The sequence below is a fragment of the Tetrao urogallus genome (genome assembly GCF_951394365.1).
Source record: "Tetrao urogallus genome assembly, chromosome: 4".
NCBI lineage: Eukaryota > Metazoa > Chordata > Aves > Galliformes > Phasianidae > Tetrao > Tetrao urogallus.
Window position 1 is genome coordinate 63,049,284 of NC_136817.1, and position 25,354 is coordinate 63,074,637.

At 47.3% G+C, this 25,354-nt stretch overlaps 1 protein-coding gene across 1 annotated transcript; it reads right to left on the reverse strand.

Annotated features, from left to right (window-relative positions):
- Nucleotides 1-219: 219 nt before the first annotated feature.
- On the reverse strand, nucleotides 220-25,150 carry NAT8L (N-acetyltransferase 8 like; the record flags this gene model as incomplete). The annotated part of the gene is made up of 3 exons (XM_079534517.1): nucleotides 220-587; nucleotides 23,563-23,727; nucleotides 24,817-25,150. 3 exons carry the CDS (start codon nucleotides 25,148-25,150, stop codon nucleotides 220-222), a joined length of 867 nt encoding a protein of 288 aa, XP_079390643.1.
- Between the last annotated feature and the right edge of the window lie 204 nt (nucleotides 25,151-25,354).

Genomic DNA, 25,354 nt, shown 5'->3' on the forward strand with positions numbered 1-25,354 from the left:
TGGGCTGCAGGATGCTGATTTCCAGCCCCAACACATCCAGCGCACAAGGCTGGGCCACCAGGCTGCACGGAGCAAGCCAGGATGAGATGAGGGAGCAAGAAGGGAGACAAAATTGGCAAATAAATGGTGACAAGAAAGAGAAGGGTAATTTATTATTATTTTTCTTTTTTTGGGAGGGGGGGGAGGAGAAAAATAGCTTTTTTACTCGGTGGTTGGGTTTTATTCTTCACGGAGCTGCAGGCGGTAGCGGTGGTAGCGAAGCTGGAAGAACATTCTCTCCAGCAAGGAGTGCGTCATCCCTGGGAGCGCGTAATGTTCAACCACACCCACGTGCTTGAAGCCCAAGGACTCGTAGAGCTTGTGGGCCGCCATCTTCACAGCTGTGGTCCCCAGTACGACGGAGGAGTAGTTGTTGAGCATGGCAAACTCCAGCACCTTGCGGCCCAGGGCCTTGGCAATCCCCTTGCCACGGTAGTTGGAGTCGACAGACATGCGGCGCAGCTCCACCGTGTTGTCCTCCTCGTTGCCCCGCGCTGCCACGATCCCCACCACGTTGCCATCCAGGACAGCCACCCAGAAGCAGGAGCCTGTGGGAGACAAAGCACCACATGTAGCTGCCTAGGGGCAAAAGTGCTCTGAAAACACAGACCCAGATTGCTTTTCCCCTTGGTAACGCCAGGGAAGTGTTCACTTCCAGAGGAATATATACATAAAGTTCCTAAAAAACAAAATGTAGATACCAACAATTATAAAGCATGGAATATGCCTCCATAGAGATCTACAAAAGCCACTTTTGGAGATGGACCTGGGCACCCTATTCTGGGTGGCCCTGCATTGGTCTCTGCTATACTCAGCCCTTGGCACGTAATAGCTATGGGTGATCCTCAGCTGTGATGGTACACGATGGGCAAATCCCAACTTGCATGCAGTGATGCTCTCCTGTCATACCAACATTTTCACCACATTGAGTCCTAGCCCCCAATTGGACAGACACTTGGTTGCTTGCTGCAGACCCCTAGATCCAGCCACAGCACAGGAAGCCATGTGTTTGCCTGGCTTTCCAGCAAAATGACTCGTGAAGCATGAACCTCACCAAGGGACATTGGTACCCATCCCAACCAGCTGCTCAGGCTGGCCAATCAACACAAAAGCCAATGAAATTAAAAACTACTGCAGCTCCAGAGCATTGCAGCATCGTTTAGCTCCACTAGCAAGACAGCTTAAGAAGAACAAAGTTAAATGAATGAATTACTTGGGTCATCACTAAAGCAGATCATCACATAACATGTGATGCGATAACATGTAACAAAGTGTCTTTAATTGACCTGAGAAGATTAATGCTTTCATCACAGGGCAAAAGTGATTCCAGCTTGGATGCTGCTTAATTAACAGCCAAGAAAGCCATTACTCAATTACATCAGCTAATGAGGGATTCTATGACAAATGTGGACATATGGAAAATGGGGAGTTCTGCTGCACAGGATGAATGTGGCCCTTACATGGAGAAGAATGATCAGAGGAGATCTCAGCATGCTGTGACTTTGGGACTCAGGTACCCCATCAGGAGATGGCTACAATCCATGGCTCAACAGCCAAGGAGCAGTGGGGTAGAAACAAAACACCCAGGATAAATCAGCTCCAAGCCTCACCGTTGCACTCAGCCATGCACAGTTCCAGCAGTAACACTTGCTTTTGCTCCTGCTGTCAGCCATCACCACACTATTGCTATGTAGGTCAACAGCTAATTTTTAACACTCTGGGACCCATCTTGACCCACTTATCACAAGCAGTTAAAACATCTTCTCTCTGCCACCACTGTGACAACGCCGCTCACCCCCCTGCATTTGCCCAAATCTCACACTGTAATTTATACAGACAAGACCCCAGACGAGACCCAGGAGTGCTAAGGACCAGCAGCTGCTTTCCCTCTGCACGCAAATCAAATGCCTCCACTAGCTCATGGCTCTTTGCTCTTCAGCATTATTTTTACAAATGCACATCATGTGGTGACTGTGCACTACCTGACGATACCTTCAGCCCCCTATCACTCATCCTATGCCCCTCCAGCACACTGGCTGGACCACTGAACTGAGTAACGTGTTGCTCATCATTCCTATGCATGCTGCCACCAATTTCAACTCCAATGGGATAGCCCAAAAACAGAGTTTCAGTGTTTTCCCTGCATTTGAGGAGCAGAGATGGCAAGAATGACTCTCACGGATGCACCCCACTTGGTATGGCCCAAAAAAGTGCCATATAGCAGCCCATCCCTGCTGCCCAGCACCATGCACAGCAGCTGCTCCTGGGGGTGACTGTTCAGATGCTTAGCTCACCTTCCCCAAAACAAGACACTCATCCGCACTTCCACCTCCATTGCTCCCTCCATACACTAGTGCTTTTTCTTTCTTAACAGACAGCTCATGCGCCCGACCAGCCAGCAAAGCTTATTCAACAAAACACTTCCAAAATTTATAAAATGGCACATTTCCCAAATTTTTAGGTTTTCTGTCTATTTTAAAAACAAAGCTAAACATGGCTGCCAGGGCAGAGCACAGGAACTCTTCACACTTCTCTGACATGCCCAGCTCCACACCAAATACTAGCTCCACCGTAAGTAGAACCAAGGCAAACACGCACATCTTGCTACTTTTAACTTACAACTTTAAAGCTTAATTATAATGATTTCAAGTCCAACATGAAAAGAAATACTATCTGGCACATCTACTGCTGTGTGTTGTGCATAAAACACTTATAATTAGCACCAGACAGGACACATCTGCTTAAACAATGCAAGTTGTATTTGGCTCCCATTCGCACTGACATGATCAGTCCCAGTACTTTCATTGCTCAGTGTCTATGCTGTGGACTGCCACCAGCCTGCACAAAAATGTCTGGGTCCCAAAGCTGCGAGGCCAGCAGTGTCTGATCCACTTTGGGGATGATTTAATCCCTTCCTTGGGGAGCAGTGCTTCTTGCAAATAGGGATTTGCTACTTAAAGTCGTTCTGGGGATCCCCATGCATACTGCTGGTCTCAGGTTGGTGCTTCTCTCCTCTGAGCAAATCCCTCATACCTCAGAGAAATTAGATCATAGAATCATTAAGGTTGAAAAGACCACCAAGATTGTCTAGTCCAATCATCGACCCATCCCTGCTATGCCCTCCAACTACGTCCCTCAGAGCCACATCTATCTCTCTTATTGAACACCTCCCAGTACAGTGACTCCACCACCTTCCTGGGCAGCCTGTTCCAATGCCTCAGCACTTTTTCTGAGAAGAAATAGAAATTCTTTAGGTTGCTTTTTGCCTGGGCTCACTGTTCCTCACTGATCCTAGCCAGCTGCAGCTCCGTACCTAATTCCTCCTCCAGCAATACATGCACAGCACATCTGGATAAGGAGGGAATTGCCCAGGGAAAACAAGCCATATCCTCATTCTTAAGGACTACAGGAGATCTCCTTCTAATCTTTCCAGGACTGAGGGGATTGAATCAGAGCCCATCTCATTTTTGTACTTTTTCATACCCAGGATGAAACAAAATTATCTTCCTCTCACCTGTCAGCAATAAGAAAGAGCCTCGCTGCCAGCAACGCTATTAATAGCAGGCACTGACGTTTTACTCCCTTGAACTGTGATCTGAAAATAATCACAGCTGCAAAGATAAACACACACCCTGATGGCTGTGGCTCACCCTGCCCTTCAGATGCTCATTTTGGTCAGCATTTGCCTTTACTCTTATCTGCCCCCATCTTCTGGCGTCCTCCCATCACCCATTGGTGCAGGCATCCAAAGCCTTCTCAAATCATGCTGCCCCAAACCATTCTCTAGATTTCTGATCCTGCAAGACTTGCTCAAAGGGCTGCTCTGCACAGATGTCTTGCATTTAGCTTCAGCTGCTCTATCTCCATGCTGTCAGCACCTCAGGCATCTCCAAATACACTCCAGCTCACACCATTAAGCCCAGGCTTCCCACTTGAATGCAGTCTCACTGCAAGCCATCTCCAAACCACGTCTTTGTCTCCTGTCTTGGTGCTCCTACCACACTCCCCTTGAAGCTCAGCCTTTCTGCCTCACATCTTCACTTGTGGCACCCAGGGCAGTCTCTTCCAAAAGCTTTCTGCTTACAGGAATGTAGAGGAGAGATGCCATAATAGGATAAAAAACTACAAATTACATTGTAAGATAAAGCAAATGCTCTTGTATCTCCTACCTCCATAAAACTACACAAAACACCTGGGATGGCAAGAGACCAGCAGTTCTGTCTTATCTTCCTATGCTCTCCTGTTGTCTGTCTTTCAGTAACAGCAAATTATCAGCAAGTAACCTAAACCATGCAGCTGGCTGCCAACTTGGACATCACCATGGTGAAATGATGGTCACTTAAGATGTATTTTATTTACAGTACTCAAAAAGAGCCATGGTAATAGTGAAATTGCTCTAAAAAATACACAACAATGAGCTGGTGCCAAGATCCACCTAGGAAAGTTAGACATGGCTCCTCAGCTGAAGGCACAGCTCTAAATGTAGGGACAATTCCCAGCTTTTGAGGACCAAAAGAGACTGCTCTGATTCACCCACCCCTTTCCTGCAGCACAAGATGCCCTCTCACTCCACACATTGCTGCAATCCCCATGCCAGGAGCAGTGGCACCATGCTGGATGCACATCCTCCACCTGTCCAAGGCTGGTGCAATCCCCAAGCTGCTCCTGCAAAGCTCTTCTACCACCACAAGCTGACAAGGATGATGGGTGAAAATAAATGTTGCTGCAAATTCTTCTACAAACTTCGGTGAATAAGTGGAAAAAAAAGCAAGAGTGGAGAGTACTGCTAGGAGAGCAGAAAAATCAGACCATCAGACTTCCCCATCACCCTGAGTCCTATACGACTGAACAGCTCAGGTTCCTGCCACTCTCTTAGAGTCCCACAGTGCCTGAGGACAGCTGCTCCCTAAGGCAGAATTTAATGCCAATACATTGCTTTTGCAAAACAAGACTCTGACACACACATTCTGAGATGCATCCAAAAGCCACTTTTTGTATTACATTTCCACAGGAGGAAGCAAAGCTCCATCACTCCTGAACTGCCTCTGTGCTGATACCCAGGGCTCAGAGCCAGATCTGATCAAATTCATCGCTCCTCAGGGCTGAAGATCAGCTACAGCCAACTGCTGGTGCCAGCTTGTGTAGGTTTTGCAATCCTGTGACAGCTTTCATTGGGAGCTCAACACTGGGCACATCTGGGAACCCTGCTCCTGAAGCAGACCAGACTTCTCCCTCTTTGTTCACTGCTGGCATTTCTACTTCCTGAAGGTCAAGCTGTCATCTCACATACAGATGTTCACACAGGCTGGGCAATTAAACTCAGCTGTGGGGGCTATAATTTTGAGAAGGACAAGGAATTATTAGAGATCATCCAAAGGAGGACTGTGAAGATGAGGAAGTCTCTAGAGGGTAAGATGTATGAAGAGCAGCAGAGATCTTGTGGTTTGTTCAGGCCAGAGCAGAGAAGCTGAAGGGCGGCCTGATGGCAGCTGCAGCTCCTCACAAGGAGCAGAGGGGCAGCGCTGAGCTCTGCTCTGTGTGACAGCGACAGGGCCTGAGGGAACGGCATGGAGCTGTGTCAGGGGAGGGCAGCAGGGAGTGAGGACACTGGGCATGGAACGGGCTGCCCAGGGCAGTGGGTGCAGCCCTGAGCTGCTGGAGCTCAAGGAGCATTGGGACACCGCTCTCAGACATAAGGCTTGGGTGATCCTGTGCAGAGACAGGAGATGGATTTGATTATTCTTGTGGGTCCATCCCAGCTGCTCTGTGCAAGTTTGGTGTGCATGCACACTGGTTTCCAGATTTCTTCCCTTTCCAGCAGCTCCATGAATGAGATGACACCCAGAGAAACGATGCTACCAGCTCACACCACAATCACAATGAGAGAAATTCACCCTCTTTCAGACGCAATGATGTTCACAATTACTTGCTGAAACTCACTTCTAGACAGACACAATATCCCTACAAGCACATTTCAGACTGATTTCCAGTGCTGATTTGGCATGTTACCATAACACAGATGTGAGCAGTCCCCCCCACCCCCCGGCTCAGAGCTGTCATGAGCAATGTCCTCAGAGCATCTACAAACCAGCGAGGTGATCCCAGGGACACTGAGTGAGAAGGAAGCTGACACCTACAGAATTCTGTCCAGCCTCCTCAGAATTAACCATTGCAAACTTGCACTGCTGGGAGGAAAGTGATGAGCAGGTATGAGTTGTGGGAGGGGATGGAGGTTTATGTGTTTTCAGGGCTCACTGGGATGAGTGAGAGCCTCATCTCACATTGAAACATCCTACACAGGGCGAATCTCCATCTTACATCTTCCCCTACATCATTACTTTGGGGAAAAAGGGAAAAACAGAAGAAAAATCAGCCCAGCACTTTCCAAAGAGCAGGTCTTACAATTCCCCATGTCCCTCACTCATGTATCATACACAGAAACTTGCCAAAACTGACAGGCTTGATAATGCCAGCTGCAAAACCAGGATGCCCCAAACTCTTTGCTATGACCCACTGACATACTGTGTCCCAGTGCAACACCAGTGCACAGGAATACCAGGACAGACAGAATGCAGCACACTGCCACATCACAGAGCATTACATATTTAGAATCATAGAATCACAAGGTTGGAAACTACCTATAAGATCATCTAGTCCAACCGTCTCCTCATCACCATTGCCACCACAAGCCCTTGGAGTCATTTGCCCTGGAAGCTCCAGAGTGGTTTTGGGCAGCCCAAGCAGAGCAGTGCAGGGGGAGCCCAGTGGGGCCATGCTGCACTGAACACTGTAATTGTGCTACTCTGATTTATTTGCAGATAGCCAGCTAAAAAGCCCCAAAGCTCAGTGCATTGCCTCTCTTACCTCCATCCTTTCCAGGCCTTTGTTCCTCTCCCTTTCACCTTTCCAGTTCCCCCGGCTTCAAACAGCTCTAACAACTTCTACAAATAACTCTACACTTGATTTCAGTTAGAAGACATTCCTGGAGAACTCTGACAAAATAATGGCATTTCAGAGTAGTTTATGGTGGTGGTAACTGGATGACATATGAGAGTCCTGCCTTGGCACTCCTGACACTCATGAGCATCCCTGTACAGCTGACACAGGTGTGGGGGAGCAAAAAATGTCAGGGGCACAGAAGAATTACCCATGCATGAAATTAGAAATGCTATGGGACCTTTCCTTCACATAAATAACACAACCCACCACATCAGGATTCATCACCCCAACACAAACAGCTTCATGCTGGAAGAACACTGGGCCATGTGGCCTCATGCTGAGAGTGGGTGACACCCACTGATTTGTGGGGCATCTGAGGGACAGATCACCGACGAGTGCACAGCACCAGGAGAGATGGATGAGCTGCCACCAACCAAACAACTGCTTCTCCATCCACCTTCTTTTTCATCCTCACTCCCTGCAGCCTGGAGCTGGATTTGATAACCTTTGCGGGTCCCTTCCAGCTTCAGGTATGCCAGCATTCTATAGACTATAGGTTGACCTAAACATCTCTGCAAACCCCAAATCACTTTTGGGTTCAGACTCAAACATATATGTTGTAACATGCCACCAACAAGTCTAGCACAGCAGCCATGCTCAGCTCATGCTTTCAGATGAAGATGGCAAAACATGGTGAGGTTGAAGTTTTGAATAAGAATAGGAAGAGGCACTGCTCAAAGTCAGTTGTCCATGTTTCCATATGGAGCCGGCCTGCCCTCAAAAGCATCCTCCTACTACGTCACAGGTATCTGTGGCAACTAACACAGGCAACTACACTTTCACAGAATTTGTTTGACTGCAAAACAGAAAAGAAGAAAACATTCTGCAGCAACCAGAATTCAGAAAGTAGCCAGGTTTGGCCCTGCACCTCCTATGAAACCCAGCAAGTATTTCTGATCATCCCAAAACCACACACAGGACACAGGCAGATTTCTAGTGCATCTCAGAGGCTGATATTAACAAATGCAACAAGAAGACTTGAAATCCTCTGCACAGCTCTTTTTTGCTGAGCAGGACACACCTTGGCTAAGCAGAACAGACCGCTCTGTGCCAAGCAACAAGAAAAGAATATTTAAAGCAATCTGAGAGTAGATGTTCCCCATGCATCCAAAATCCTCACTAAGCCTGTAAATTGTGGAGTCAGACCTTAGGTAAGCCAATGCTTTAGTATTTAGGCTGTTTTAAGTCAGAAGTATAAAGGCAAGAAGGAACGCAGCCCTCCTACCAGCCTTGCTAGTCTGTATCTTCCCAGTCACTGCTCCAAATGACGGCTCTGACATTGAGCTCCTCATTAGTTAAATTAGTTTACAAAATAAAATGTGCTGTTCATCGCACTTTAAGCCAGCTTCTTAAAAGGGAATCGCTAACACTCGGTCTCCATCTTCTCATCAATCTTTCACTACACGGCTTTATTGCTTTCTGAAAGGTACTGGAGTTACACTACAGCACACTCCACTTTCAAATGTCAAAAAAAACTGGAAAATCTAGAATTATTGAATGTTTTAGTATTCATTATTTGCTGGCTGGCTTCTATCTCAGGTGCATTACCGTAAAATGGCACTGAGCAATATCAAGATTTCTTTTTAGTTTAGCAGTAGGCCCAGACATAAATCATAAGAGGAAAATGGGTAGAATTGATCTTATTTTAGCCATATATCATTACTCGTCTGGCCTAAATTTAGCCAAGCCTCCTTTCAGTTGAATAGAAGTGTATGTACCTACACAGGAATTGCACCAAATGCTTCAAAGCAAAGGGAGAAACCAACATTGCATTTACTTAAGGTTAAATGACAAAAGCAATTCTGATCTCTACAAGGACTTCTGAGAAGTTCTATGCCATTCTAAAAGAGGTCAACAAACTTAACGGTGACTCACCCTTCAGGAGAAGCCATCCTGCAAACAGTGGTAGCAGAGCCTACCCAGCATTCTGCAAACACTGGAATGCTTCCTTGGAAGCATTGGTGAGGTTCCTTGGAAGTTTCCCTGAAGGTGCTCAAGGTCAGGCTGTACAAACTGTGAGCAATCTGATCTAGAGGGAGGTGTTCCAGCCAATAGCAGAGGTTGGAACTAGATGATCTTAGAATCACAGTTTGGGTTGGAAGTTATCTTTATGATCACGATGAGGACAGCAGGGTGAACCACCCCCAAAATACAGACACAAATGTGGGGTATGGTATAATGATGCATAAGGCCAGAATACCCTACCTGTACAGGCAAGTTCTTTAAATCAGAGTTGAAAACAAGGCTGAAAGGGGCCTCCTGTATTCAACAGGGAGACAACCTACCTGTATGTAAGGTGAAACTAAAAGCATCTGCATTTTTAAAACACGACAGAAAAAAAAACAAAAAAAGAAAAGAAAAAAAAGGCCCCAAATGCCACAACATTCCCTTCTACTTTCAGGGGCATCAGGAAACCCATGCCACAGAAGTCAAAGCCAGGCCAAAGGCATGATTTAGAAATGTTCACTTGTAATCACAAAGTGAATGCGCATACTCAGCCAAAACCATTTCTATGGCATGTTTCAATGGCTCCAAACACGTTCTTTCCCCCTCAGCACATTAAAAGGAAATGTTCCTGCTGCCCTTAAAAGCTTCTGAATGGAGACCTCATGACTACAACAGCTGATGAGCAATAATTATGAGTACTAATTAGAAGTAGTTTATGGTGCAGACACACTGACCAGAAGGGTCGTAGACCTCAGGGCAGGACCTCTGCTTCAAGATCGGTATCAAGAACTAAAGGACAGGGAATGGGTTTCATTATATGCCACCTGGCAAAGAGAAATTACATCTGTGCTCTTCAAAACCTAACAAAAAATACAACTCTGCTGCTCCAAAAGCATTTCTTTCTGCAGATGACCCGAGTTTCACAAGAATCCTGCCTGGTTGCTAACACGGTGATCCACACCTCCCCAACCACTGCGTTAATGATCTACTGAAGTGAAACAGCCATTATAAGCAGTTACATTCTCTCTGAAACCACACTGAAGAGTTCATTGCTCAGAATAGAGAAAGACAAAAAAAAAAATGGAAGTATGCTCAAGGCACAGATTTGATACGAACTACAGGCTGAAGGCAGCTAGTACATGGCTTGATCTCCTCAAGCCTATAGCAAGCAACAAATTTTTCTGACAGATAACACCTTTCTTGCTCGCCGATCTTTTATTTTTCTAGATTTACTGTAAATATTTAATCTTTGGAGGACTGTTTGATTTATACTTAACACAACCAAGTATGGCCCTGGGGTAAGGTTGCTCGATTGCATTCTACCTGCTTGTGCAAACGTGAAGGGCTTTTCTTTCCTCCTTCATGCCCTGTTAGGAGCACTACACACCAAGGCCAGACACTAAAACAACATGGATAAGATATCGTTTCTTTCTGGCATGTAAGGAATGAAAATAAAGGTCCTCTAAAAAAGCCTCAGCACTTCTCCTTCCATCCCACCATGCTGCAGACTCCACTGTGGAGCACCATGGGCCCCAATCATCGCACCTCGCTTGTATTTTCTCTTAGCAAGCCATTCCCTGTGTAAAGTCACAGCACTGCCAAGGTGCAAAGTCAACCACTGGTTAAAAACAACATTCTGTGCCTTATCAAGGTCAGGGTGACTTGGGTTTAATTACACCAAACTACACTACATCCAGACTGAAATTAGCACATTTGTTGAACATAGCACAAAAGGAAAATTCTGCATCTGTAAATACATGAACATCTGTCAGGTTGGGCACAGACAATGGATGTGTTGTGGGTGATCATTAACATAAAACGAAAATTACATGCATGAGCGTCTGCATCTCAAAAATGAAAAGAAAAGAAACACCTTTGCCACATGCTCAGCTTACCAGACAAGACTGCCCTGACCAGTCCCACCAGTGCAGGGCAGCATGTCTACAGCTGAAAGCAGATACTTCCACATGTGTGCTCTAAGCCTTGCTGAAAAGGGATCCTCTGTTAACACATGAGGCACACACAGCAACCATGGCCAAGAGAGGTGCAAACCCATACAGTCAGGGTAGCAATGCAGTATTTTGAGGATCCAGGAAGATTTTTGCATCTATCAAGGCAACGCTAAAATATATTAAACCTCGATAAGATAGAGAAGAGCAAATGAAATAAGAACAGGTTCCTGGCTGGAAAAATTCCATAGAATCACAGAATGGTTAGGGTTGGATGGGACCTTAAAGTTCTACTAGTACCAATCCCCTGCTATAGGCAGGGACACTTCCTTCTAGACCAGGTTGCTCACAGCCCCATCCAGCCTGACCTTGAATGCTTCCATGGAGGGGGCATTCACAGCTTCTCTGGGTAACCTGTTCCAGTGCCTCACCACCCTCACATGAAGAATTTCTTCTTAATCTAGTCTAATACTGCCTTCTGCTGATACACATGATCTGCGAGGTCCCTTCCAACCCAAACAACTTTGATTCTGTGACATACAAAAGCTTCCCTGAAAACATCACCTATTCCTTTTGCAGCCAATTGATAGGCACACACAGCAAACTGGAAGCAGGTTTACCCCATGCCACTGCACTTCCCATTTATACCACAGGTTTCCCATTAAGATCAAAACAACATATGGACCTCAGCTGAAGGATGCCCCTCAGTGTGCTCCTCACTCCCAACAAAAGACAAGGGATAGAAGCACGTGACTGACTCGAAGCAAATGCTCCACTGAATCTCTGAGCTGAGCTCTCAGAGTTCTGCCTCAGTAAATATGGGGTGTTAGGGGATTCTTTGTTGTGATTTTTTTCTTTATTTAATAATTTTGCTGAAATCCTCCCTAGCTGCTTGAGTTATTCACGAAAAACAATCCTACTTCTTAAGAAGCCTTGCAGATACTTTGATGCTTTTCAGAGAGCTGAGGGCTCAAAAAAAAAAAAAAAAAAGGACTGCAAAATCCAGTGATTGGCTTATTCTTGAATGAATATCTCTGCACAGCTAGATGCTATCTTCTGAACATCTGCAGGTTCTAAAATCAGACCAGACATGTATTTTCACAGCTGTTAAGTGAACCTAATATATTTTACAGGCAGAAGTTCAAAAAGGTGTTTCAAGAACACTCCTTTCAAAAAGTTTGAATTGCTACATAAAAAAATCCTCCCATATGCTCACTGCCACCCCCTTCTAACACCAACTGCCCCCACTTGCTTTCTCCCTCTTTTAACCAATTGCACCCCACTGCTGTTCCAATAGCAGTGACTTTATCAATGCAGTCCAAGGGCTGAGGCACCAAAGTGCTGCCAGGCAGACAGCAGCCGAGCACCCGGCGTTCTTTCATTGCTCTGCCTCTATCTAAACACCATCTACAGTTGCTTAGTGCTGGAAACAGCAGCTGCTCCAAAAGAGCCCCATTTCAAAAGCTTCTCTTTGCTGTTCTACTACTTGCATTATTTTAAATTGAAAGACAGCATATTTAGGCCTTCCCTGGATTCCCACTGGAAGTGTCACACAGGGTTCTGATGCTGTTAGCTAGTTCCAGAGAGGATGAACAGATAATCTCCAAAAAAAAAAAACCCAAAACCCTGATCTAAGCAAGCGAAACAACTTTTCTCTGCACTCTGCCTGCAGTAATGATTTCATACATCCCATAAAAATGGTCAGAATGGGTTTTATGGAAAGAGTCAGAGTGGAAAAGATCAATAGGACATACCCAGATATGGATCGGGGTGATGTGGGTCAGAGGATTTAAAGAAGGTGTAAGAAAGCCTGTTGTTGGCTGTACATTTGCCTTCCGGCAAAATGTTCTCTCCCCGCTGCCACGTGGCTTTATGCGCTGACACACCATGTTTGCAGCTCAGCAGACACAATATCCTTGTGCTGCTGACTTCTGTTTGTTTTCTCATTTCTGTTATTCTGAGCGTTCTACCAACAAAAATAAATGCTCGTGCTCACCACGCAGATATCTGAATGGCACGTTAAGAAAGAGAAGGACGGACCTATAGAATGCAGTTAAGCAAACGGACATAAGCACATTTAAAAACACAATGGGAGGAGGAGGGGAGTTGCTGTGTGCAGACTGCTGCTTTAGGGATCTGCCACAAGTGACAAATGAAGCAAGAACTGACCCACACAAACCCACTGGGGAGTTCAGCACAAGGATGGATGAGAGGGCCAAGTGGGATTCAAAGAAGAAAAAATGCAAGCATTGCAGTTTGACACAAGATGGGAGAAATGGGATGCAGAATGGTGGCAGCATGGAAAGGAAAAAAAAGACAAAAGGAAACAAAAAGCCACTGTCAGTTCCCCATATCACTGTTATGATCTGGTAGCATTGTACATGTCTACTGAGCACACTGAGGAGCTGTGCCTAGCCAGGTGGTCCAGGACCTCAGCTCAACTAGCAGAACAGCAAATCAGCCTGCAGCTCTGGTTTCCAAGTCAGGATTCAAACATGTTGGTAAGGAAGCACAGGAGCAGTTCATATAGCAGTTACTTGCAGTGGAGAATAAATCCAGGCAAGTAGTGTGCTTAAAACAAAGTTTTTGTCAATTCAAAACAAGTCACACTCCTGTCATGAATTCACTGAAGATCTTCAGCAAGGTAAGTAAATACACAAGCAATCCAGACTGCCACTAATCCTGCTCATAGCTCATCCCCACATCACTGCTGGACCACTGTTTTTGGGGATGTGGCTTGGTGGGTACAGTGGTGACGGAAGGATGACTGGACTTGATGACCTCATTGGTGTCCAACCTTAGTGATTCTACCGGGATTCCAGAGGTCTCCCACAGCACCACCTCCTCAACCGCTACACCGGTACAAAATTAAAACATCATTAAAGAGGGCTCCATCATTAAAACAGGGCTCAGATGCAGGTGGTCTCAGCACTGACTCTGTGTGTACCTCATAATACCATGCAAAGACCACAGCCCTTTATAGCCCATAAGACGTCTGAGAGATGACACGGGCTCTACTCTGATCAGCAGTTTTTATTTTAAATACACCTGGCTTCAGAAAAAATCCTGTTTGAAAACCAACACTTTTGACTGACAAGGAAAGTAATAAGTTCACTTCAAAACATTCACTACAAAAATCATTTCCTCATAAAAACTCCAGTTTTCAGCTTTATTACTTGAATAAATCCTACAAACAGCAAGCAAATGTCAAGTGACAAAAGTATTATTTGCAAGTTGCCCTACCACAAGACATGCACTGCATTTCTGTATTTGCTTTTATTCTGTTCAAAGTTCAGTTTTACGTAGCACTATCTCAGACCACCATTTAAAAAACCACACCTGCAATACATGTTTCCCAGTAGCTATTCTGAAAAGCAGTTTTTAATTCTCAGAACCTCTTTTTAAAACCCAAGCCCCACTTGGCATCAAACACAGGGAGTTCCAGGTCAACATTTTGGAATTATCCTGTAAGCAATGACACCTTCAGCTCCGTAAAAAAACGCCCTCTGAGCAATTACAGAGGGCAAGCAATGATACAGAATGTGCTCTCATAAATAGTTAATTGATCGCTGGGGTCCCACGGGTCAACAGGCTACTTATAAACGCATGGCTCAAAGCCATCCGTAACAGACACCATGGCACACACCTGTCTCTAACCAGACCAGCACAAACCGGCTGTGATGCCTTAATAAAGGCACGGCAGAGGTTTCTTGATGATTCCACTGTGCCTTTGTCGAAAGAAAGAAAGAAATCCTCTTATTGGCACCAGTTACAAATGATAGATTTGTGAACAGAAGCTAAGCAAGACACTCTGCTGTGTTTGGATTCCTGTGAAGGCTGTTTTCATTAGCCAGCTGTCAGGGGGAAAAAAAAAAAAAAGAAAAAAAAAAAACTGATTCCTGAGCTTCATTGAGGGGGAGGGAGTGAAAAGGTAACAATAAAAATAACCCTAAAAATACACTTTGCAGCTCCCCATTTCATGGATGCAGAAACAACAAAGGCCAAGCATCACTCAGTGTGCTGCAGAGCCACACACCAGCAAAGCACTTGGCAGAGTCACTCCTTTAGAAGGCAGGGAGCAGCACAAAACACAGTTATTTTTAAAAGATCTTCAGCATCACACTACCAATACGAGGTGTGGGCTCTGCCATGCCCATCAATAGCAGCAAGCATCCCCAGGAACAGTTTCCCAGCTCCAATGGCAGCAGCTAATCCTGACCTCCAACCTGCCCAGAGCTGGGAAAGGCAATCCCAGCCTCACAACTCGGAGACAAGAAGATTTAAGTCTGAAGACAAAATAGGCCCATTTTCAGAGATCCACTCCCAAATTTGGAGGGTTCTGTCTTTTTGACAACCAAACCATGTATTTGGCTTTTACATTAAAACCTATTTGTTTGGTATTTTTTTCTTAAAACAAGCAAACAAAAAACCAACTTATGCCTTAGAAACCTTAAGATACAGAGCAAAGCCTACTGATAGCTCCTAAAGTATCTGGGCACCTGGCTGTGCTCACAAAGATCACAGACACTCCTAAAATCCCTAAGAGGCTAAGCAGTGCCTCTGGTGCTTGGAAATAGGATCATGAAGGTTGGAAAAGGCCTTGAAGATCATCTAGTCTAACAGTAGTAAGTTTTCAGCTCATGCTCCACATCCAAAATTCAGCATCAGAGCAGCTCAAAGCTCTGGACTTCTTCATCTCTCACCACTACTTAGGCACCCAATGCAAAGACTGAGTTTAAATCCCTTTGAAAACCTTAAGATGAAACACACTTTTGGGTAATTGCTTTAAATCTCAGCCACTCCGAAGGAAGTGAGAGAAGAGCCACTGAGCATCCTAAATGAGACTTACTACTTCACAGATGAACTCACAGAGAAAACTCCGTACTCCTACTTATGTTTATTCACCGAGACAGTCATAGGAAGCTGTACACAACTACCCAACACTGGAGATTACATAAGAAATTACTTTAAGCCAGACAAAACCAGAACGCCTGATGTTGCTACTCTATTCATGCTCACAAGTCCCCACGCAGCTCACATTCGATGCTCTTGAGTAGTTAACAGTGCCTATAAACTGCTGATGTGCAATTTGCACAACTTACTACTTCTCACATCATAGATTAATTAAAAGCACTTGCACATATTGGGGTTTTTAAACACCTGCATGCAGAGCTTGCTTCCAGCAGCACTGTAACCAACCAGGATGGCTACAAACTCAACACTGCTGCACAAACTGACAGCCACATCAATTAGGGATACCTCAAGAAAGAGTTTTTTTAATGCAAGGGAAAAATATATAAGTTATAGCACTCTGCAAAATTTACTAGAAAATGTAATTTCATCTCATTTTGACACGGGAACGTGCCAAAGCTGGATCTGAAGCAAGGTCTATTTTTGTCCCATGGACATGCATGTTGAGGAATGGGTTTGCACATGTGCTCCTGCTCCAGTAATAAAGAAATAAAAGGAATAAGGGGGAGCAAGGTTGCAGTGGCTTCTCCATCAATGCATTTATCCCATTTAGGTTTGTACCATAGCCCTGAACCCTCAGGCTGCTCTGTTGATCAGGACACTTCAATTTTTCCGTGGTAAACTCTTGGCTTACAGCATTGCTCTTCAAGAAGATGTGCATTGCCTGAGCACCCCTAAAACTGGAAAAAACTCTGAAGACTCTGGTGTCACTTCCCCTCATTCAGCCCCACCAAGTGCTTATCAGCACAGGGCTGGGGCCGGCCGTGATACCAGCTAGGGTGGAGCAGAGCCAGCCCTGGGTTTGCCCACGCTTGCTCACATGCTGGAGGAAACCCTGGGGACACTCAGCCCCAGGAAAGTGGCACAGCAAGGTGTCCGGCCCATCCTGGATGGTAGGTCTCTGCTGCAGCCGGCCACAGGAGCAGACAATGGATATGAGAGTGTGGGACAAAATACCAATCGCATCTGAAGAGGCAGATTTCACAAGGAGCAACTTGGAAGGCTCAGGAGAGACCTTCTTGCTCCCTACAGTTATCTGGAAGGAGGTTCTGTTGAGAGCAGAGCTAGGAAATAGTGTTTCAGGACACAGACTCTCTCCTGGGTTTCCTTCCATGCCCCAGGCTGCACTCCCCAGCTCTCCATGAGGAGAAGCATGTCTGAGAAAATCCCTAAAAATCCCAATCCACAAAAGCCAGTGAAGGGGTTTGACATATGCCTGAGGTCAGGGTGCTGTATGATCCAGCAAGAAGTGATGGAGATAGGGAAGCCTTAAATTCCAGCTGCCTTTCAGGCATGGGCAAGCAAGGCAAGGCCCTCCAAAACACATTCCTACACTGGGAAGCAGCAGTTCTGAGCCCTATCCTGGCGTCAGGTAACTAAGCCCTGGCTTTGCAAAGCTTGAGCTGCTCTATTCTTTCAAAACAATGTTATCAGTGGGCAGCATCCCTCCTGCTTATCTGGCTGCTCAGCTGCTTGCCTTACCTCAGAATGTGGAAGAACTGGGCTGCAGGGTCGAGCTCTGTGCCTGGGGGTGTACTCCAATACCCAGCCCCAGGCCTCCATCCCACCATGGGGAGCAGCCATCAGGGCTGGCCTCCATAGAATCATAGAATCATAGAATCACTAAGGTTGGAAAAGACCTAAAAGATCACCCAGTCCAACCGTTCACCTATTCCCAATAGCTCCTACTAAACCATGTCCCTCAACGCAACATCCAGCCTTTCCTTGAACACCCCCAGGGTCGGTGATTCCACCACCTCCCTGGGCAGTCCATTCCAGTGCCTGACCACCCTTTCTGAAAAGTAATACTTCCTCATGTCCAGCCTGAATTTCCCCTGGCGTAGCTTGAAACCATTCCCCCTGGTCCTATCACTAATGACACGAGAGAAGAGGCCGACCCCCAGCTCACTACAACCTCCCTTCAGGAAGTTATAGAGAGCAATAAGGTCTCCCCTGAGCCTCCTCTTCTCCAGGCTGAACATTCCCAGCTCCTTCAGCCTCTCCTCATATGGCCTGTGCTCCAGACCCCTCACCAGCTTCGTTGCCCTTCTTTGAACACGCTCCAGGGCCTCAATATCTTTCTTGCAGTGAGGGGCCCAAAACTGGACACAGTACTCGAGGTGCGGCCTGACGAGTGCTGAATATAGGGGAACAATCACCTCTCTGCTCCTGCTTGCAACACTGTTTCTGATGCAAGCCAGGATGCCATTGGCCTTCTTGGCCACCTGGGCACACTGTTGGCTCATGTTCAGCCGAGCATCAATCAATACCCCCAGGTCCATTTCCTCTACGCAGTCCTCCAGCCACACCGCCCCAAGCCTGTAGCGTCGCCTGGGGTTGTTGTGGCCGAAGTGCAGGACCCGGCATTTGGCCTTGTTGAAACTCATCCCATTGGCTCCAGCCCAGCTCTCCAGCCTGTCCAGATCCCTCTGTAGGGCGTCGCTACCCCCAGGCAGATCCACGCTTCCAGCCAATTTGGTGTCATCTGCGAATTTACTGAGGGTGCACTCGATGCCCTCATCGAGGTCATCTATAAAGATATTGAAGAGGACAGGCCCCAGCACCGACCCCTGCGGAACACCACTCACGACCGGTCGCCAGCTGGATTTGACTCCATTCACCACCACTCTCTGCGCCCGGCCCTCCAGCCAGCTCCTTACCCAGCCAAGAGTGTACCCATCCAAGCCTCTGACTGCCAGCTTCTGCAGTAGAATGCTGTGGGAGACAGTGTCAAAGGCTTTGCTGAAGTCTAGGTAGACCACATCAACAGCCTTTCCCTCATCCACCAGATGGGTCACTAGATCATAGAAGGAGATCAGGTTGGTCAAACAGGACCTGCCCTTCATGAACCCATGCTGGCTAGGCCTGATCCCCCGGTCACCCTGCACATGCCGCATGATCTCCCTCAAGACGATCTGCTCCATAACCTTCCCTGGCACCGAGGTCAGGCTGACAGGCCTGTAGTTCCCCGGATCCTCCTTACGACCTTTCTTATAAATGGGAGTCACATTGGCAAGCCTCCAGTCATCTGGGACCTCACCAGTCAACAAGGAGCGCTGACAGATGATGGAAAGCGGCTCGGCTATCACCTCCACCAGTTCCCTCAGCACTCTCGGGTGGATCTCATCTGGCCCCATCATCCTGCCCAAGCCGTTGTCCTACCTTGTAAGGCAGAGCAACTACAGCTCCCAGAGCAAGGGCTCTTCTCAAGGTGATTCCTATATTCTCCTCATGATTCCCACACCAGCCCGGCACCCCAAAATGGTGGCCTGCAAGTGTAATGCACACCCAGGCAATAGGTATCATGGCTGATGAAGAAGCTCCAGCCAAAGGGGACTCTTCCTACCAGTACTCCCCTAGATTTGGAATTGCATCATTTCACAATGCTCATCTCCTCACGTGCTCCTGGATTAAACCCATCTGGTATCAGTTCTGTTTCTCCAGCATGGAAACTCAATGAGCAGGCCCAGTCCAAGAGAACAATTAAAATACCTGCTGCTCTTCACCCAAATACCCCAAAGGTGAAAATGCCTGGAAACAAACTAGCAGGATTTGTCACCTCCTCACAAATCATCTCTGCCCCCACCTCTATGGCACCTCTCAGTGCCACCTCTACCCTCTTCTTGAGCACCTCAAGGGACAGCGACTTCACTACCTCCATGGACAAACCGTTCCAATGCATTACCACTCATTTAGAGAAGAGATTTTTCCTGATATCCAACCTGAACGTACCACCCAAGAGCAGCCCGGACTGAATTCTCATAAGCCATCCTTTTTTCAGGGAAGTCCCATATGGTCATGCAGGATTAGTCTATTCATCATGTACCTGGGGACAATGGAAATAGAAATGCTCTGCTCACCACCAGCCTGGACTAGATGAACAGAGGTACACCATTCCCCATTCGATGCACACAGGGCCCTCTCTGACATGCCCATTGAGCTGGCTGACTCCCTGAACCCAATTGGCAAGGAGAAAGCCCAAAATGGGGATTCACTGAAGACAGCAGAACTGCTCCCTCCAGCCCTGCTCACACCACCACAGAGTAATCAATGCCAAAAATCACAGCTGCCAGACTGACATGTTTAATGCAACCTGACATCTCCTGCAGCAATCCCTTCAGTTTCACCTTCTGCCTTATGCAAGTCAGATGTCCTCAGCCCTCCACCAGGTCTGGCATCCATAGCTCTCCAGGTCCCCTGTCCGTGCTCTCTGCTTCTCCTGCTTGAGCTCTGCACAAACACCACCAAAGGTCAGCTTCTGCAACAAGGAGATCTTTGCACTACCACCACGCACACATTCACACATCCCTCTGCAGAGACACCCAGCAGAAGGGCAAGACAGACAGCTACAGGAGATAAGGGCTGAAACCACCCCAGAAAAACATGCTGGCTTGTCTACCCAAGCTCTACTCATTCAGGAGAGCAGTGGGTTTGCACTGAAAGCGAGGAGTTCTGGTTTCCATCAGCCCTCCAACAGACACCTCAACCTCCCAAGAATCTTTCCAAAACACAAACTGCTGCAAACATACACAGAACCACCGTGACAGAAGCTTGAAGAGAAGCTGTAAAACTGATTAGTCGTCAAAATCATCAGACCATAAAAGAAGCTCCAGCTGTGCTTCCCTTATTTGTGTAGAGAAATGCAGGAGGCAGGGCTCTATTTAAAATTAATTTCTTTTTTTGTTGTTGTTTACTAGCACCCAAGTTACTCTGGTTGACAATTAAGCCCATTATCCAATTCCTTCCTTTTTTAGCACCCCATTGCCTTTTTTAAGAGTTTATGCAGAAAAAGATAAATTCCAGTAAGTGCTACTTTAAAACGAGAAATGCAAGCTAACAAAGAGCCGGGGAAGATTGGGCCATTCACTCTTCTGTTTTAAGATCCCAATCCAGTACAGAACTCAACGCCAACAATTCCTTTGAAGTCAACACCAATTTCAAGTCAATCTACTGCCTTTGGGCTTTGAGTTAAACTCTGCCCAAACGTTCTGCCAGATCCTTGGTGCAAGTGTAGGAGGACAAGAGCAAACAAATATTTAAGTTTTGGCTTGCGTACTTCAGCAAAATTGCTGTCAGCACATGCTTTGAAGTTCGTACAAAACCCAGTTGGAGAAATTCAAGACAATAACTAACTTGGAGACCGGTGGGTCAGAAAACTGCAGAAGAAAATAATACTTTGATGCAAGTAACACTAATCGTGAAGCATGGTGTTCCCAATATCCCACTACACACTGTCCTTTCAGCCTTTGCTCTTAAGCTGACCCACAGATTGGGTCACACAGATGCTTTGGCAGAACAACCAGGAGCAACCCATTTCTTCCCCCTGAGCAGAGGGCAGTTTGCTGTGGATGCTCTGCACAACATAACTCTGACCTGGGTACCACACGCAGCTCTTTGTGGCACAGATGCTGAGAGCAATACCTCAGTAAAGCCAAAACCAACACTGCGATCCAAGACCTCGACACCACACCCCAGCTCTACCTCTGTCTGCCTGTTCTGCCTGAAGTCGCACCAGGCTGTTCACTCTGCCTCATCTAGCCCAGCTCTGAGTACCTACAGCCTCACTGGGCCCTTGATCCAGCATTAAGAGTTGGACTCAACTATTCTTAAGGGTCTGTTCCAACTCAGGATACTCTATGTTTCCTCTGTAATACTTGACTGAGGAAGCTTTCAGTAATATCTAAGTTAGAACAACAGGCACTACTTGCAAGGAGGAGCCCTTCTTGTTCCTGTTGTAATAATTCATGTCTGAGTGCTAACTTGTCAGCTATCACAGTAAGAGAAAAACCTGGGGCTGGAAGTTGTTCTGTTGTCATTCCCATCCTCTGCAAAGGGATGGGGAGCTGATGTGGCACAACACTGCCTGTTCTTCGTGTCTTTCAATAGACAGTGAAATCAGTGCCAGAAAGGCAAGAAACTCAAAGCTTTTGGAGACATCTGTATTTACACTTCTGTCTTTTAGGGCAGAAATCTGACTGCTGCATTTTGGGGATAAACAATCAGAATGTCAGTTGGTGCCTCATGCAGGTTGCACTACGTAGCTTCAGAGCACATGGACAGGCACTGACATCACGGATGGAGCAGTCCTGGCTGCTTCCTCTTGGCCTTTACCGAATTATGACTCCAACTTGCTTCATGCTACTATCATCGGCACCCTTCACAAGCACCAGCAGTCCCATAAATCTGCTTTTTACAGCATGGCAGAAGCCTAATTACACATGATTAAACTCTGTCAAAAATTAAAGCCCACACATTCCTCTGAAATTGAAATCAGCCCTGTTAGGTATTAAGAAGCAGCAATGCTGATGGCTGGAAGGCATGTTGTCAACACAATGTTGCAAGTGGGGGCACTTCCAACTCTTCATTTGAGTCTCTCCTACAAACACTGGTGTAAGCACACCCCGAACTGCGGCCATGCACATCTCAGGCTGCAGAGACAGATGCAGCTCAGACACCTAGAAAGCTTACACTTGCTGCTCCTGCTCTCCTCAGCTCTCCTCCCCCAGCACCGTGCACTGTTGGACCTCACTGCACAGATTCGGAAAGGTTAAGCCACAATCCATTTATCTTTGTGACAACAGCTTAAATGAATATTGAGCTCTTTAAGGACACATACAAGTTACACATCGTTTTGCTGTCATGAAAACAGGCACTGGAAATTAAATATAACCCATGTAGATGGACGCTACAATAGGATACAACATCCAAAGGAAATGCTGTTAAGGCATTTTGAGACTTTTATTACAAGGTAAGCATCATTTTAGATGGATGCAACACTAGGAGTGAGGAGAACAAAAGTTTGTGGCTTTTATTACCAATGAAGAGATGATCCCTAGGAAGAGGCGATCCCTAGGAAGAGGCCTGCCACACAGGGGACAGCAGTGATGCAGCGAAAAACATCACATGGAGAAACCAATGAGTGGTACCCTGAGAGAGCAAATGATTAATGGCACACCTCACCCTGCCCGCTCCCCAAGAGCACAGTACAACCACAGTGCAAACCTCCAACCCCAATAACAGCCCCTGACAGCCCAGAGAGGAGCCACAGCTCTGGCTCTCAGCATGGATGTACACCTACAGAAAGGGAATGGCACATTCTCCCCAACAAATTGCAAAGGGACTTCTTTTTATTATTATTTATCATGTAGGGGCTATTTGCAGTTTAACAGTTAAACATTAGATGTTATGATTTCAATTACATGCACTTGTGTAACAAGCAGATGAAAGCATATGTCAAACACCTGCAACATCCCTTTACGTACCTGATCTATGCCTCTTCCAAAACACTTGCATAAAGGAAGGTTCTTCTAGAATAATACGACAAAACACATGCTTTCTCCATTCCCCACACTCCCTGATACACACATTGCGCAAAGAAACCCCCAGCTCAGGGAACACGGGGTGCACCCAGCTCAGCCCCCAGTGCCTGCCTGCAGATGTGGATGACTAAACATCTTAGGGACACACACACACACACACACACAAAAAAAAAAAAAAAAAAAAAATGGATGGATTTGTGCTTGGCATGTCCTAAAAGCTGCATTCTGGCAACTTTAGAGCTGTGCTCAGTGCTGCTGCAAAGAGGACAGGGTGCCAGCAGCATGGGGCAGCCACAGTCCCCACTGGGGGGAAGGCAGCCCCGGGCACTCACACTCACCTGGCGGTTTCATGTAATATTGCTCGATATCAGACATGTCCGTATGCAGCGCACAATCAAGATAGTGGAGGATAACTTTTCTGCTGAAGTAGTACCTCATGCCCATCAGAAAGATGGGCAAGCAGCAGGTCAGCAGGAAGGACTTGGTCACAACAAAGCACATTACTATGGAGATAAGGAAGAGAAATAAACGACACCTGTCAGAAAAGAGAATTTAGTGTTGATTTCGGAATACAAACTCATTTAAAAAAATAATATTAAAAAATAACACAGAGCAAAACAGACATTTGCAGCTCACACATGAGAATGGTGCAATCCTCCCTAAGTGGTGCTAAGTGACAGTGCAGCTCAGTGTTCCCGCAGTGCCGGGGGAGGGGAGGAGGGGTTGCTGGGGGCACCCCCTGCACCCCGTTGTCAGTTGGGGGTGGGCTGTGCTGCAGGCACGGCACTCCGCAGCCATGTGTTTGGCACTGCGGCAATACTATTTCCATCCTGGGAAGCACTGGCTGCTGGGGAGGGGCACAGCCTTGGGGCTGAGGGTCCACGCAAGGCCTAGGGGGCTCCTGGAGGAGGGAACCCTTTAGTACCAGTTTCCCAGCACCCCACTACTGCCAGGGGTCCCTCTCCAATACAGAGCTTGAGGGGTCACCTGCAACCACCAATAGCTTGAGAACCCAGCCTTGGGGTGGAGGGTGCGTTTTCACAGAGGGGGACATGCATTATTACATTATTATTCACGCAGAAGAGGAGTTCACATCATTACTTTCAGGAAGGGCAGCTTGGGCACAGATTATTATTTTAAAGCGGGGTTTCAAAAGGGGCCGCGGGGTTATTTGCGGGAGGTGGGAGCACCTTGCAGGGGTCATTTTGAGATTGCAACCCCCGGGAGGTGACACCCCCCCGCCCCCCCCAACACACACACACACACACTCGGAGATGGAGGGGCCCGGCCGTCTCCAAGCAACCGCTGCACGCGGTGCGCAGGGCTGCGCGCTGCGGAGCTGCGCGCTTCGATGCGCGCACTGCTCCCATCCCACCCCCCACCCCCCTCAACCGCCAGCACGGAAAAACCGCAAGGACGCGCAACCTCCGCGGGGAGCCCCTCACCGCCCATCAAACCCGCGCAGCGCAAACCACCCCCCTCTCCCTCCGCCGCGATGCGCTGCGCTCTGCGCATCGCTGCGGCTCCGCGTGGCTGCGGCTCTCCCGACTCCGCGCGTCCCCGTGGGGACCCCGAGCGGAGCTGCTACTCACCAGCCATCAGCGCGTAGAGCAGCTGGGTGAGGGGCTGCTGTTTTAACCCTCTGAAGGCCGTGTTGGGGATCCGCTCCATGATACCTTCGTAGAAAATGCGGCGCACCACCTCCTGTTCGGAGGGATGGAATTCGCGGATGTAGACGTTGTCGCGTTTGGGTTCTTCTTTGGGGGTACCAAGGGGAGCAGGAGGGGAGGAGGGGGAACCCGAGAGGGTGGGCCACATTTGGGAGGAAGAAACAATGATGGTGTCTTTTTTGGCTCCCGGGATTGAGTCATGGTCTTCCGCCACGATCTTGGTCTCACAAACCATCTTGGGAGACAGACAATGCATGCAAACGGGGCACGGGGAGGGAAGGAGAAGAAAAACGGGGAGAGGGGAAAGGGGAGGGGAAAAAAAAAAAAAAAAAAAAAAAAAAAAAAAAAAAAAGAAAGAAAGAAAAAAAAAAGGGGGGGAGGGGGGGAGGTGCGGAGCGCGGAGCAGGGCCGGAGACCCGCGGGCAGCTGCGCGGGGCGCGGAGCACCGTAACCGGGCGGG